General features: G+C 41.7%; 2 protein-coding genes across 4 annotated transcripts in view; one reads left to right on the forward strand and one right to left on the reverse strand.

The window, feature by feature from the left end:
* The window catches only part of LOC124595476, a 78,092-nt gene extending 75,012 nt beyond the window's left edge, over positions 1-3,080 (reverse strand). Inside the window, exon 1 of one of the 2 annotated variants that reach the window (XM_047134232.1) lies at positions 2,937-3,080. The gene's annotated coding sequence lies outside the window, so the exon portion shown is untranslated. The remainder of the gene's footprint in view (positions 1-2,936) is intronic. The other variant, XM_047134234.1, reaches the window with a different exon arrangement.
* A 184-nt stretch (positions 3,081-3,264) lies between these two features.
* Positions 3,265-15,138, forward strand: part of LOC124595477 (targeting protein for Xklp2-like) — a 127,050-nt gene continuing 115,176 nt past the window's right edge. Inside the window, exons 1-2 of one of the 2 annotated variants that reach the window (XM_047134235.1) lie at positions 3,265-3,381; positions 4,053-4,146. In XM_047134235.1, the coding sequence (XP_046990191.1) occupies positions 3,351-3,381; positions 4,053-4,146 (125 nt within the window). In that variant the 5' untranslated portion in view covers positions 3,265-3,350. The remainder of the gene's footprint in view (positions 3,382-4,052; positions 4,147-15,138) is intronic. The other variant, XM_047134236.1, reaches the window with a different exon arrangement.

Consider the following 15,138-nt stretch of genomic DNA (forward strand, 5'->3'; position numbering starts at 1 on the left):
TTGAGTACAGAGATACAAATACAAAATCAATCAAGGGTAGTGTAAGAGTATGTCTAATAGTAAAAAGAAACTAAGAATACAGGTAAGTTACTGTGAGTAATGTACTAAACACATTATAACAGCCAATACAGATATGAAGCCAACACCCACCACAGCAGTACAAGTTTATATGCCAACCAGCTCCATGGATGGAGAGACTGAAGAATGAAAAATGTGATAAAAGAAATTATTCCAACAGTTAAGGAAGGGGAAAATCTAATTGTGATAGGTGACTAATTCAGTTATAGGGAAAGAAGGAGGAGAAACAGTAGGGACAAACAGACTGGGTGAAATATGTGAAAGAGGAAGCTACCTGGTAGAATTTTGTACAGAGCGTAATTTTATCATCACTAACACTTTGTTGAAGAATCATGACGGAAGATTGTGTATGTGGAATAGACCTTGTGGCACCAGAAGGTTTTCGATCAATTGTATCACAGTAAGGCAGATACTTCAAAACCATGTTTTAAACTGTAAGACATTCCCACTGGCAAGTGGAGACTGATCATAATTTATTGGCTATTATTTGCAAATTCAAACTGAAAGAATTGCCAAAACGTAGAAGTCATGGATATGGGCCCTGAATAAATTTGAAAAACCATGTATATTACCTTGGATAATAAAGGAGACACTGAATTTAACTGACAAAAGGAAAAATATAAAAATTAAGAACATAAAAAAGCAGGTGAAAGAAAATACAGCTGTCTAAAAAATGAGTACAGAAATTAAGTGGGAATGGCTAGAGGACTCACGCAAGATTTTGGAAGAACATAATTACGGGATAAATGCTGGCTACAAAAAATTATGGAGACCTTTGGAGGAAAGAGAAGCAACTGTATGAAATCAGAGTTCCGATGGCGCGATAAAGAGGAAGTGCAAGGAACGGAACTTTCTGCAGCAGTAAGGATAACGTTTGTAAGATATTCTACCTGGTGAACACATGGGAAATGGTCGCTCAAGTACGTGTCAGAGACAACGGACAACTCCGGACAGTGGGCAAGCTGGGCAGTGCAGAAGGAGAGGTCCAAATGGGAATAGGTGTCTATTGAGTCTGAAAGGATTGTGGGAGCTCCCGCGTTAAAAGCAGATGAAGTTAAATTGATTGAGGTCAGCCAAGAGGGCACCTCTGTGACATGTTCTGGGAAAGCCCCAAAGGGGAAGGTGCACATCAAATTAACTGAGCAGCAGTAAGGGGTGAGGGGGTTGCCCTAAAAATTCAATCACTGAAGATATTGGACTGAGATCTGGTATACACCCATCAAAGACCATATAGGATATCAACACTAAATTTCATTAGATTAGGAGAGGGTCGAGTGGGGGACATGTTGGTCCCTTTGATGTGGAATGACCGAATATAAATATATCAGACGATGCTGAGGTATTAGTAGATAAGAAAAAGTAGAAACAATATTTTTCTATTTGGGCAGCAAACTAAGTAACAATGGCCGATGTATGGAGGGTTTAAAATTCTGGCTGGCAATAGCAAGAAAAGCAATTTTTGTGTGTGTGTGTGTGTGTGTGTGTGTGTGTGTGAAGGAGAGAATGAGAATCTGTTTACAGAAAATATAAATTTAGGTGGTTGGATGTCTTTTCTGAAGGTATTTGCATGGAGTGCAGCCTTGTACAGAAGTGAAATGTTGTTAAGCAGTTCAATCAAGGAAAGAATAGTAGTTTCTGAAATGATGTGCTAGAGAAAAATGCTGAGGACCACGTGGATAAGCCTACGTACAGCATTGAGGTACAGGATTAAAATGGGCTGGGGACAGAGGAGGGATGTAGGAAGGTGGAGGAAAAGGAAACTTACAACACAACTTGATTAAAAAGGAAGGATTGGTGGATAGGACCCCATCTTGAGACATCAACGAATTGTCATTTTGGTAATGGGGGGGAGGGAGGGAGAGGGCCCGTGCAGGGGGAGTGTGGTAGTCTTAGAGGGATGCCAAGGCTTGGACATTAAGCGGAGATGAAAATGATGATAGAACAGTATGGAAAGCTGCACCAAATCAGTCTTCAGGTTGGAAACAAGATGTTCCACCTATCCTACAAAATAATTTTATTTTTGCAACCAAGTATTGAAACTGACCGTTTGGTAGAAGGGTCAGCCCACATTAGATGTACAATATTAGGAACCATCTCCCCCCTAATCATTTCCTAATTAAGTTTAATATTGCACAGATAGGCTACTCTATATAGAAAGTAACTATAACATGATGAGGAAATTTTGGCACAAGATGAAAAAAATCATAGTTTTAAGAAACTTTTAGTGGAAGGCTGAAAATGTAAAGCAAACTCAGTTCTGACCAAATTTAAAAACGTTTTACATTAAACTAACTATAGTATAATGTATTTATTTAAATCACATGCATTACAATTTGTGCTCACAAAAAAAAGTCGACACGTCTAAGTGAAAACTCAAAAGGGAGAGTTGGGGAACACTCAACTATAAATTATTTGTAGTAATAAATTTTCAATACTAGGCAGACGCACACATTGTTTTCCGATACACACTGATGGGCCGCATATTTTCGTTACTGCCAATTGTAAGGCACAATTATGCAAAATTTGTTTCAAATTGAAGTCTGTCCACTTCATTTTCTATAAACACACCAGTACTTATTCTAAGGGACATAATATGTATCTCACACACATTGCAATCCGTGTAACTCAGAGAAATTAACAATACTATCGTAACATAAAAAAACAACGCACACAGTTTCTGAATCGTAACACACTTCATGCAATGGTTTTGACAGTAGAATGCTAACGGACTAATGCATGAAATAATATGAAATCGAATGCAGAGGCATTTTTCATGTCTCAATTGCATATAATGTGTATCAAAATAATGTACTATTCTCAATATAACTTCATCGATGCAGTATATTAGTTATACTTACGCCCACTGCAACAACAAACGGCTAGATTGCTAATCAATGAACAACCAATTACTCTTACAAATTGTCACTACTCTATCCCAAATCGGTGTACATTCAAATGTAGAACCGCCACTAAGCCCAAAGACATATGTTCATTTTCTTTGTTTATCAGATATCTTTGCTGTAGTCTGGAGTTGCAATTGTGGTGTCTATAAAAACCCGAAAAAGATTCTCAAAGGATTTATTTATGAATCTTGCTGACAGAATAAAAATTTATGGGTTGTACGTAATGATACACCCATTTCTTATTAAGTTAAAGTTCGCCAACTTCGCGAGGGGAGTGTATTGGTACCCCTTATCAGACCAAAGACGAATACATTTCGTAGTTGCACGATATTTGAAATTGTTATTCAGTTATCCAACTAAGCAATTATCATGAGTGACAGTGGCACGGATTGTGGTGAAGGTTTATTTGTTTTGGTTTATTTGTTTTTACATATAACTTTGATTTACAATGACTGTTTGAAATGTATTGGTAAAATTAAAATGGGAGTACAGATTTCTGTTGTAATACATTATAAGACTTTACTGCTGCGCATAATGTTTTCAATGTTAGAAATTGATCTGCAATTCCCATTTCAAAAAAACAGCTGACTCTGTTCGTAGTTATTCCTATAGAATATTTCTCGAATGGAGGTTTTGTTCTGTAGTTTTAAAGTAGATTAATTTTAATGTGACCGTTAGTAAAATTGCCAAGAAGCTGCTACACGTAACGTGATATAATCTAAGAATGCTTGCTTTTATAAATCATTTGACACGTAGCCCATGCACCCATCTCTCTCCTGTATTCTATGCAATATTAAAGTACCATAACTATTAATCACTTGTCCATGGTGGTTTAGGAGCTTGACAGTTGTGTTTTTGCGTTCTAAGGAAACCTCCGACAGCATCACCAGCGGGGAAGTGTTAAGTTCCATGCAGTAGTGGTGGAAGTTGCGTTTTCTGCGACATTTTGATTTTATGTTAACTGCATGATGTACTAGAGCCACTGCCAAACCATGGACTGCTTAACAGTCAGTTTCGGTCCCTAAATATGATTGTGAAATACGCTAATACATAATTGCGATACTATTTCAGGTGAAGAGTTGCTTTTGGATAACTCCAGTTCACCAAAAGCACTCTGTGATGAACTGAGTGCCATCGTCATTGATGATGGACAGTCACATAATGGGTAAGAGCCTGCTCCCTTATACTAAGTGCAAGCATATACTTTTTTTTTGCATATGAATGTCTCCATATTGTGTGTAATGGACACAGAATTGCAAAAGGTAAGAAAAGGTAATACGTAACTAGAGTTTGGTTTCTTAGGACACTCTTGCAGGTGGAACTGTGACAGCTTTCTGAAACAACCCAAAGCATCACTGAGAGAACAGTACAGATTTCCCAGAAACAGTGTATGAGATAAGAAATAAATCTTAGATTGCCCATCATATATTGTCTAGTTAAATTCGGGTTTCATTACGCCATATGTAACTTGCTGACTAAAGAAAGCAATGGTGTGATTTTTAAGAAAATAGGCTTCATCTTTTACAGATGAAGGTCAAATCCCTGTGGCTCTGGTGTGAACTAAGTTTTTGGTATTATCAGTTAATTTTTGTGATCAGTACCAGCAAAACTGTTCGATGCTCTCGTAGTGTAAGCTACTTTTCAACTTTTCGGTGGTAACAGGAGTGTTGTAACATGATAAATTTTCAGTTTCTCTCCCTTAAATAACACTGTCAAAATGTTAAAACCATTTGTTGATTATATTTATTTTGTTTATTTATTTATTTATTTTTGAAAGGACCCTAAGTAGTGAAAAATGATAACTAGTGTACTTTTAAATCTTTGAAGTTACTCAACGTAAGCCACAGATATAATCATTGAATTTCAACCTGAACACCCCTCCTCAATTTAATACTTTATTGCTATTACTTTATTACTAGATCTGTGTCATTTACCAGCCATGGCTGGACAAACTGCGTCAAGATTAATTGCATATATACATTTTAAAAATATTCACAAAATTAAGACATTTATACTTAATAGAAACAATATTTGTTTGTCCATTCACTTTGGTCCCCATTAAAGAATTCACCAATGGAGTACAATGGGCATTCTTTCATGTCCTGTGCTACAACCATCTGAATGTTCCAAGCGGCAGGGATTGCACTTCTTGAGGCAGTGAGTTGAACATCTTTAGGGCAACCACTGGAAAGCTGTCTTGCATTCCTGTCAGCCGACACCTGGGTATTTCGATGCTCCTCTTGTTACGGGTATTGTGATTGTGTATATCTTGCCTCATGCTGAAGACTCCTTGGTTTTCTTTCACGCTGATGAGACATAAAAACACATACTGGCTGAAGACTAATAATTCCTATCTGGTTGAATATAGGCCTGCAGTGCCCCTGTCTTTTACTTGATATAATGTTGTTATAACCTATATCATTGACATAAATAAGGAACAGGAGAGGCCCTATGACGGACCCTTGGGGTACTCCATGTTCCAGCTTTTGTTCTTGTGATGTTGCTCCATGAATTGATACCACTGGTCTCCGGTTTTCCAGATAAGCTGGGGTGCCGATCGGTCTACCCTTCTACGGCTGTACCAGGTGTTAATTCAGTCTCGTCTAGATTATGGGAGCCTTGCTTAAGGTTTGGCATCACCTTCCGCATTGTAGTTGCTTGACCCCATCCTTCACAGCGGGCTCCGACTCGCCACTGGAGCTTTCCGGATAAGCCCTGTCAACATCATACTTGTGGAGGCAGGTGTCCCTCCCATTGCGGTTCCAGCACCAATGGTTACTGGCCGCTTATGCTACACACGTTTGTAGCTTGCCCGGGCATCCCAATTATCGTCTCCTGTTCCCTCAGTCGGGCGTCCATCTTCCGGAGCGGTGACCCTGGTCAAGGTGTACAATCCCGGTTTGCGTCAGAGCTCTTGTCTTTGGGCTTGAGGTTTTCCCTCTCCTACCTCTTTTCCAGGCCCCTCAGCATATACCCCTGTGGTGTGTGCCCTGCCCATGCCTTCGGCTCGATTTGGCACAGGGCTGGAAGGACTCAGTCCCTCCCGAGGCCCTCCACTGCCACTTTCTTTCAATCCTTGCCGCGTTTGATGGCTCTGACATAGTCTATACTGACGGTTCGATGGTTGCTGGTCGTGTCTGTTATGCTCTAACTCTAGGAATCATTATGAACATCACTCGTTGCCGGCTTGCTGTAGTGTTTTCACTGCCGAGCTGGTCGCCATCTCTTGCGCCCTTGAGTATACCTGCTCCTGCTCAGGTGAGTCCTTCGTTGTCTGTAGTGACTCCCTGAGCGGTTTATGAGCTATTGACCAGTGTTTCCCTCACTCTCATTTGGTGATGGCTATCAAAGAGTCCCTCCATACTCTATCCCATTGCGGGCGCTCTGTGGTCTTTGTGTGGACCCTGGGTCATATCGGCATCCCGGAAAATGAATGTGTTGACATGCTGGCCAAACAGGCTGTCGGTGCACCAGCCTTGGAGATTGGCCTTTCGGAAGTGACCTCAGGTCAGTTTTGCGGCAGAAGGTACTTCGCACCTGGGGTGAAGAATGGCGCACCCTTCCTTCACCCAACAAACTTTGGGCCATCAAGGAGGCTACTGGTGCGTGGCGATCCTCCTTGCGGGTCTCTCATTTTTAACTCTGCTCAGGCAGATGTTTGCGCTTCCTGGTAAGTTTCCTGCACTTTTCTCGGGTGACGTTGAGATGGCAGATTTAGTTTTGAGTTTTATTTGTGCAGGGGTTTTTTATTGCTTGATCTAAGTGTTTGTCCCTTTTTTTGTGTTGAGTCTGGCCTTTGGGCTACGATTTTAGACTGGGGTTTATAGTGCGTTTCTTGGTGGTTGGCTTTTCCTTTTTTGTTTCTATGGTCAGCCAACCACTGTCACATTCAGTGTGGTTTTAATTCTTTTTTTCTGGTCTCTGTCGTCTTTTGTCGGCCCCATTGTTTGTTCTTATTCTTTGTGGGTGTTTAAAGTACGTGGAAAACGGGACCGATGGTCGTAGTAGTCTGGTCCCTTCAATCCCACAAACCAACCAACCAATCCTTCATATTCTTGGTCAGCTCCCACCCCCCCTATTTACTAGTTTGGGACTTCAGCACCCACCACCCGCATTGGGGATCTCCGCATCCTTGTCAGAGGGGCTCCCTATTGATTGAACTCTTCCACCAAGCGGATCTTGTTTGCCTCAACACTGGGAACCTGACATTTTTGTCTACCTCCATGTCAGCCTACTCTCATCTGAATCTTTCGGGCAGTACTGTTCGGCTAGCTCTTGCTGATACACATACAAGTGACCATTTTCCTTGTGTCCTTTGATTACAGCCACAACTGCCATCTATGCCTCCATGATGCTGGAAGTTTTCTCAAGCTGATTGGACACTTTTCTCTTCTCTAGCAACATTTGATGACCATCACTTCCCTAGCATCGATGATCAAGTCACTCCTGTTGCGGAAGTTATTTTTACAGCTGCGGAACATTCAGTACCCCGTTCCTCCCCTTTGCCCTGGTGCTCCCCAGTTCCTTGGTGGAAAGAGGCATGCCATAACGCAGTACATGAGCGGAGACATGCTCCTCACGTTTTCCACCATTATCCTCGTATGTGGCCAACTGTATCCACTACAAGCAGTTACATGCGCAATGCTGTCGCATCATACAAGGTAGCAAGAAGACAATCTGGCATTTCTTTACCAGCTCCTTTGATCCTTTCACCCTGTTAACAGTTGTTCAGAGTTGAATCCGACAGATATCCGGCACACGCAGCTTTTCCCTGATCTCTGGCTGACTGTTGCGCAGGATACCTTAATGGACCCAGTTGCATTCTCTAACTCATTGGATTGGCACTTTGCTGCGGTTTCAAGCTCTTCTAATTACCGTATTTACTCGAATCTAAGCCGCACCTGAAAAAATGAGACTCGAAATCAAGGAAAAAAAATTTCCCGAACCTAAGCCGCACCTGAAATTTGAGACTCGAAATTCAAGGGGAGAGAAAAGTTTTAGGCCGCACCTCCAAATCGGACCAACTTTTTTTCATTGTAATCTGAGACACAATTTAGGTCGAATGAATGATGATACAGCTACAGTAGTTTGGTTCGAGTCGTAAGCTTAGCAGTTAAGCTTTACCAGGTACCCACTGCTATGCGTCAGGTGCTCCGTCCGTATTTATACGAGTACCCTTCCTTTTTCACGTGCTTCGTCTGGTTTGAATAGATTGCTTATTTTGCCTTGATCTGATAAGTGCCGTTTTCTTTGTTATAGGTGTTTACGTCACTTTAAGCAGAAAATGCATTACTGTACTGTGTCGTGCATTGTTTGTCGCGTTCTGATAGTGGGTGTTTACGGCCTGTCGCCGCTCACAGCATGGCTTGCTTTTGTGCGCGCTACTGCCGCTCACAATTAAAAAAAAGGGAGGAATTGTCTCATTAGTGAAACAATGGCAAGAGACTGCTATTTGTTGTTACTTACACTGCTGCTTCTTTGATAATGATCAAAAAGAACCAAATAATAGACTGTGTATGATAGAACATGTTCTGAACGAGAGTTCAGCGAAAATGTTTCTCCGTTTGAACATCTTTGCGGCTGCTTCTTTAGTACATCAAATTCTGCACAGAAATTAGTCATCTTAGAATTAAAAATCTAGTCAGTTGCTGTGCTTCATTTCTGACTGTATCACTATTAGGCATAAGTATAATACGGATATAAACATGACACGATACGTATATTCTTCTGCGATTGCTGTTGTCGCACTCTAGTTTCGTAGTTTATTAGGCAAACAGGATTTAAATAACATAGCTGCAAACACGAAAAAATACCTGGGAAAATGTTGATATTCGTATTATTCTCAAGGTGAAGAGAATACTGCATGTGATTCACATTGCATCAGGTTCCTATTAGCAACCATCTCTTCTCACAGGTAGGATAAAATTCAGAAAGTAGAGTTGGCCATGTTGACAAACATCCCAAACAGTCTTGCCAGTCGGATTTTCGTAGTACATTGAAATTCTGCTACATTCGAAGATGAACAATGCGGAATTTGTATTTACTTCGTTGGATAATGTATAAAAATGTAGCGGTCGAAACTCGGGGCGGAGAAAAAAAGCTCGTCTTCCACCTTTTTTTTTTTTTAAATTTATTTACTGATGCAGAGGTTTTGGTGCCAGTATTTATCTTCGTGCCTGCAAAGCATGCCTGTGTCACTACATATATTCGACGGCAGAAGTTAGTTGTGGCGGCACCTACCAACATTTTCAGAACTTCCGCTTGCTTTGCACTCGATTCTAAGCCGCAGGCGTCTTTTTGGATTACAAAAACCGGAAAAAAAGTACGGCTTAGATTTGAGTAAATACGGTACCCACCAACCTTTCTCCTGAAAAACTGGTAGCAAAAGAGTGGACCTCTTGCTTTTTCCTCTCAAAATCGTGAAAGCTATAATGCTATTTTTTTCTATGTGGGAACTCAGACATGCACCCTCCTCCTCTCGCTCTTCTGCTCCGGGTCCGAATGGAATCCACGTCCAAATGTTGCTGCATCTATTATACCCTAGACTGTGCTACCTCCTTCGCCTTTATAATAGACTTTGATCCGACAGTACCTTTCCCAGATGATGGTAGGAAGCTATCGGCATTCCTGTTCCGATACCTGGAAAGGACAAACATTTCCCCTCCAGCTAGTGCACAATCTCTCTCTCAGGTAGTGTTTCTAAGGTTATGGAGCATATGCTAAATTGCCATTTAGGCTGGTGGCTGGAGTCCCATAACCTTTTAACAAGTGCCCAATGTAGATTCTGAAAGTATCGTTCTGCAGTTGACCATCCTGTTGCTCTTTCCACTTATATGATGAACAAGTTTCTCAGGAAATGTCAAACAGTAGCTATATTTTATGATCAGGAGAAGGCATACGATAGCTGTTGGGGGACAGGCATCCTCCGCACACTGTTTTCTTAGGGCTTTTGAGGTCGGCTACTCCTTGTCATCCACGAATTTATGACGGAATGCACATTTAAAGTGCGGGTGAACCCTACTCTATTGCATACTTTCTCCCAAGAATATGGGGTGCCCCAGGGCTCCGTGCTAAGTGTTGTACTGTTTGCCATTGCCATAAATCCAATTATGGATTGTCTCCTTTCCAATGTCTTGGACTCCTTCCTTGTTGACAATTTTGCAGTCTACTGCTGCTCTCAACGGACCAGCCTTCTTGAATGACGTCTTCAAGGATGTCTCGATCGCCTCCACTCGTGGAGCATCGAAACTGGCTTCAGATTTTCTCCCAGTAAGACCATCTGTAAAAATTTTTGGTTTCATATGGAGTTTATGTGCCTTCCCTACATCTAGGCCCTGTTGACCTTCTGTTCATGGACATCCCCCCCATTCTCATCTCCCACCCTGTTTATTTGCTGCTCTCTGTCAATGCATCCACCCATCTTTCCCTGCTCCTCTCCTTTTTTTCACTACCTCCTTGCCCCACAACCTCCTGACACTGTGTCTGTTGGCTTTCTAGTTACTCCACAGGCTCACCCGCCTTATCTCCCTCCCCCTCCCCCTCGTCCAAGGGAACTTGCCGCCCTGGAGGTTTTGTGCTTGGCTACCACGGGGCCCCAGCCTTTGCAGCATCTTTTCCCTTCTGTGTTGCATGCCTATCCTTTTGCTGTTCTTTTCTCCTCCCTTGGGGAATATGAGTGGGATACTTTTGGAAATGTGTTCTGCATTTTCAGTAGCCAATACAAGAACTCTCTCTCCATTGTTTTTCATTCCAGCTACATCTAGATCTACATCTACATGGATACTCTGCAAATCACATTTAAGTGCATGGCAGAGGGTTCATCGAACCACCTTCACAATTCTGTTATTCCAATCTCGTATAGCGCGTGGAAAGAACGAACACCTATGTCTTTCCGTATGAACTCTGACATCCCTTATTTTATTGTGATCATTTCTCCCCATGTGGGTCAGTGTCAAGAAAATATTTTCGCATTTGGAGGAGAAAGTTGGTGATTGGAAATTCGTGAGAAGATTCAATCACAAAGAAAAATCCGTTTCTTTTAATGACGTCCAGTCCAAATACTGTGTCATTTCAGTGACACACTCTCCCATATTTCACGATAATACAAAACGTGCTGCCCCTCTTTGAACTTTTTTGATGTACTTCGTCAGTCCTATCTTCTAAGGATCCCACACTACGCACCAGTATTCTAAAAGAGGACGGACCAAGTGTAGTGTATGCAGTCTCCTTAGTAGATCTGTTAAGTTTTCTAAGTGTCCTGCCACTAAAATGCTGTCTTTGGTTAGCCTTACCCACATTTTCTGTGTGTTCCAATTTAAGTTGTTCATAATTGTAATACCTAGGTATTTAGTTGAATTTATGGCCTTTAGATTTGACTGATGTCATATAATCGAAGTTTAATGGATTCCTTTTAGCACTCATGTGGATGACCTCACACTTTTCGTTATTTAGGATCAACTGCCAATTTTCGCACCATTCAGATATCTTTTCTAAATAATTTTGCAGTTTGTTTTGATCTTCTAATGACTTTATTTGTTGATAAACGACAGCATCATCTGCAGACAACCTGAGACAGCTGCTCAGATTGTCTCCCAAATCATTTATATAGATAAGGAAAAGTAAACGGCCTATAACACTACCTTGGGGAACACCAGAAATCACTTCTGTTTTACTTGATGACTTTCCGTCAATTATTACGAACTGTGACCTTTCTGACAGGAAATCCCAAATCCAGTCACGTAACTGGGGAGATATTCCATTATTATTATTTTGAGCTTTTCCTCATTACAGAGGCTTATCTCCAACATAATAATTTACCTGGAAATGACAATACAAACAATAAACGTTCTTAACCTATACTCTCAAAATATTTCTCCAGGTGTTTCGATCTTGCGTGTCCTCTTCCTCTGCGCCCATTCTCCTCATTGTGTGCTGTACATTTTGGAGCCAGGTGGTCACAGGTCGTTGTCTTCTTCTTCTCCCCTCCGGTTCCCACTCCAGTATCAATTTTGGTATTCTGGCTTCCTCCATTCGTCGTACATGCCTGTACCACTGTAATTTCTTCCTATCCATTACGTCATGTATTCTTTCTTTTATTTCCATTCTCCTTATTACTTCGGTGTTCCTTATCTTTTCTTTCCTGGAGATTCTTATAAAAACATAAAAATGCTAAGAAACCTAATAATATGCCTCGGAAAAATTGGAACTTTGGACGACGAACTGGCAATGAGAAACGGAAAACAAGCTCTAGAGATGGACTTTTGGAGAAGATCGGGAGATATTCCATAAGCACACAATTTCACTACCAGCTGCTTGTGCGGTACAGTGTCAAAAACCTTCGAATATCCAGAAATACAGAATCGATCTGAAATCCCTTATCAGTAGTACTCCACAAGCTTCATGTGAATAAAGAGCTATTTGTGTTTCACAAGAATGATGTTTTCTAAACCCATGTTGACCGTGTGTCAATAGATCCCCCCCCCCTCCCCCCCCCCCCCTTCCCACCTCTGAGGTAATTCATAATGTTCGAACACAATGTATGTTCCATAATCCTGCTGCATATCGACATTAATGATATGGGATTACTCCTACTACCTTTCTTGAATATTGGTGTGACCTGTGCAACTTTCCAGTCTTTGGGTACGGATCTTTCGTTGAGCGAATGGTTGTATTTGATTGTTATGTATGGAGCTAATGCATCAGCATACTCTGAAAGGAACCTAATTGGTATACAGTCTGGACCAGAAGACTTGCTTTTATTAAGTGATTTAAGTTGCTTCACTACTCAGAGGATGTTTACTTCTATGTTACTCATGTTGGCAGCTGTTCTCGATTCAATTTCTGGAATATTTACTTAGTCTTCTTTTGTGAAGGCATTTCGAAAGGCTGTGTTTAGTAACTCTGCTTTGGCAGCACTGTCTTTGATAGTATCTCCATTGCTATCATGCAGAGAAGGTATTGATTGTTTCTTGCCACTAATATACTTCACATACGACCAGAATCTCTTTGGATTTTCTGCCAAGTTTAGAGACAAAGTTTCGTTGTGGAAACTGTTATTAGCATCTCACATTGAAGCCCACGCTAAATTTCGAGCTTCTGTAAAAGAGCGCCAGTGTTGGGGATTTTGCGTCTGTTTAAATTTGGCACGTTTGTTTAATTGTTTCTGCAACAATGTTCTAACCTGTTTTGTGTACCAGGGAGGACCAGCTCTGTCGCTTGTTAATTTATTTGGTATAAATATCTCAATAGCTGCTGGAACTATTTTTTTTTTTTTTTATTAATTCAAGCCACATCCGGTCTACATGACTCATACCCTTCTTTCAAGAGGCCTATTTTTTCTGAGATTATTTCTGAAATCAATGAAGGTATTTAAATCTTTACAAAAACAGACATAATGTCTAATAGGATAGCTGCAATCAGTGATTTTACAGTGTTACTTATAATCTGTCTTGATTGCAAAATGTTTATTCACTAGATGAACCAAAGCCGGTCATATGAATAAACATTTTGAAATGAAGACGGATTATAAGTAACATTGTATTTAAATCTGTCTTCAGACTCAAAGGAAATGCATATTTTTGTCACCAGATGTGTTTCATTTTATTGAAATAAAATATCATCAGTGGTCTTTATGAAACACACATACCTTTTGGCTTGGTTTCTGCATCTAAAAACAGTTAATTACAAAAGATATTCATGTTAGTACTTACAATTTCTGCTCACACGGGGGAGAAATACAGAAGTCCTTACTTTTTTTTGTCAACTTACGTCTTTACTTACCCTTGAGATCTCAAAATTTGTCAGGGAAAAATGCTAAAACTTGTCTGGAAATCAGGGAAATACTAGAGAATTTCAGTTGAGGAAACATGTGGCAACCATGGAACCACCCTACTCTGTATGTACCGGTCCCTTGTATGTTTGAAACTAGACTATGAGTGCTTTGTTTATGCATCTGCATATCCGTCCCTCTTACACTATCTCAGCAACAGGGGGGGCTTCTGTCAGGGCCGCTCAGCGCTCGACAATTTAGTTTCGCTAGAGTTGGCTATTCGTACAGCTTTTACTCGGTGAGAACATCTAGTTGCTGTTTTCTTTGATCTTCGGAAGGCGTACGATACCACCTAGTGCCATCATATCCTTGCTACGCTGCACGAATGGGGCTTACGGGGTCCACTTCAGATTTTTCTACGGAATTTTCTCTCCAATCGCTCCTTTCCGGTTAGGGTTAGCACTTATTTTAGCTCTGCTCAGATTCAGGAGAACGGTGTCCCGCAGGGCTCGGTTCTCAGTGTTCCCCTCTTTTTGGTGGCGATTAACGGTCTTGCGGCTGCGGTGGGCTCATCGGTCTGTTCCTCTGTATATGCCGATGACTTTTGTCTTTATTACAGTTCCCCAAGACCAGTGTCGCTGAACGGCAGCTGCAGGGCACATTTTTGGGCATCCAACCATGGTTTTCAGTTCTCAGCCTCTAAGACCTGAGTGATGCATTTCTGTCGTCGTCGAATGGTCCACCTCCATCCACAGCTCTATCTTGCCAATGAACTCCTTCGTATTGAGGAGACGCATCGCTTTCTTGGCATGCTGTTTGATGCTCAGCTCACTTGGACACCTCATCTTTGCGAGCTTAAACAGCGGTGCTGGCGGCACCTCAACATTCTTCGCTGCCTCAGCCACCCTGTTTGGGGGGCTGCACGAGCAACCCTCCTACAGCTCTATAAGGCCTTAGTCCAGTCCCGTCTCGACTACGGGAGCGTGGTGTAAGACTTAGCAGCACCTTCAACATTGCAGATCCTCGACCCGATCCTCCATTGTGGCGTCGGAATGGCGACAGGTGCCTTCTGCTCTAGTCCGGTGACTAACCTTCTTGTAGAAGCTGGAATCCCTCCCCTACGATTCCGCCGGCAACAGTTACTTGTGTCATACATTGCCCGTGTCCATGCCTCACCCGATTACCCAAACCGCAGGCTCCTTTTTCTATCTTCTGCACTCCCCTCCCCATGACGGCGGCCTAGATCGGGTCTCCCGATCGTGGTCCCCGTTTGTTCCCTTCTCTTGTCACTCAAGTCCTTTCCACTTTCTCCATCCTTTCGGCCCTCTTCTTCTATCCCTCCTTGGTCCCTCCCTCACTTGCGGCTTTACTTGGATTTGATCTGCGACT

Source organism: Schistocerca americana, chromosome 2 (genome assembly GCF_021461395.2).
Source record: "Schistocerca americana isolate TAMUIC-IGC-003095 chromosome 2, iqSchAmer2.1, whole genome shotgun sequence".
Taxonomy (NCBI): Eukaryota; Metazoa; Arthropoda; class Insecta; order Orthoptera; family Acrididae; genus Schistocerca; species Schistocerca americana.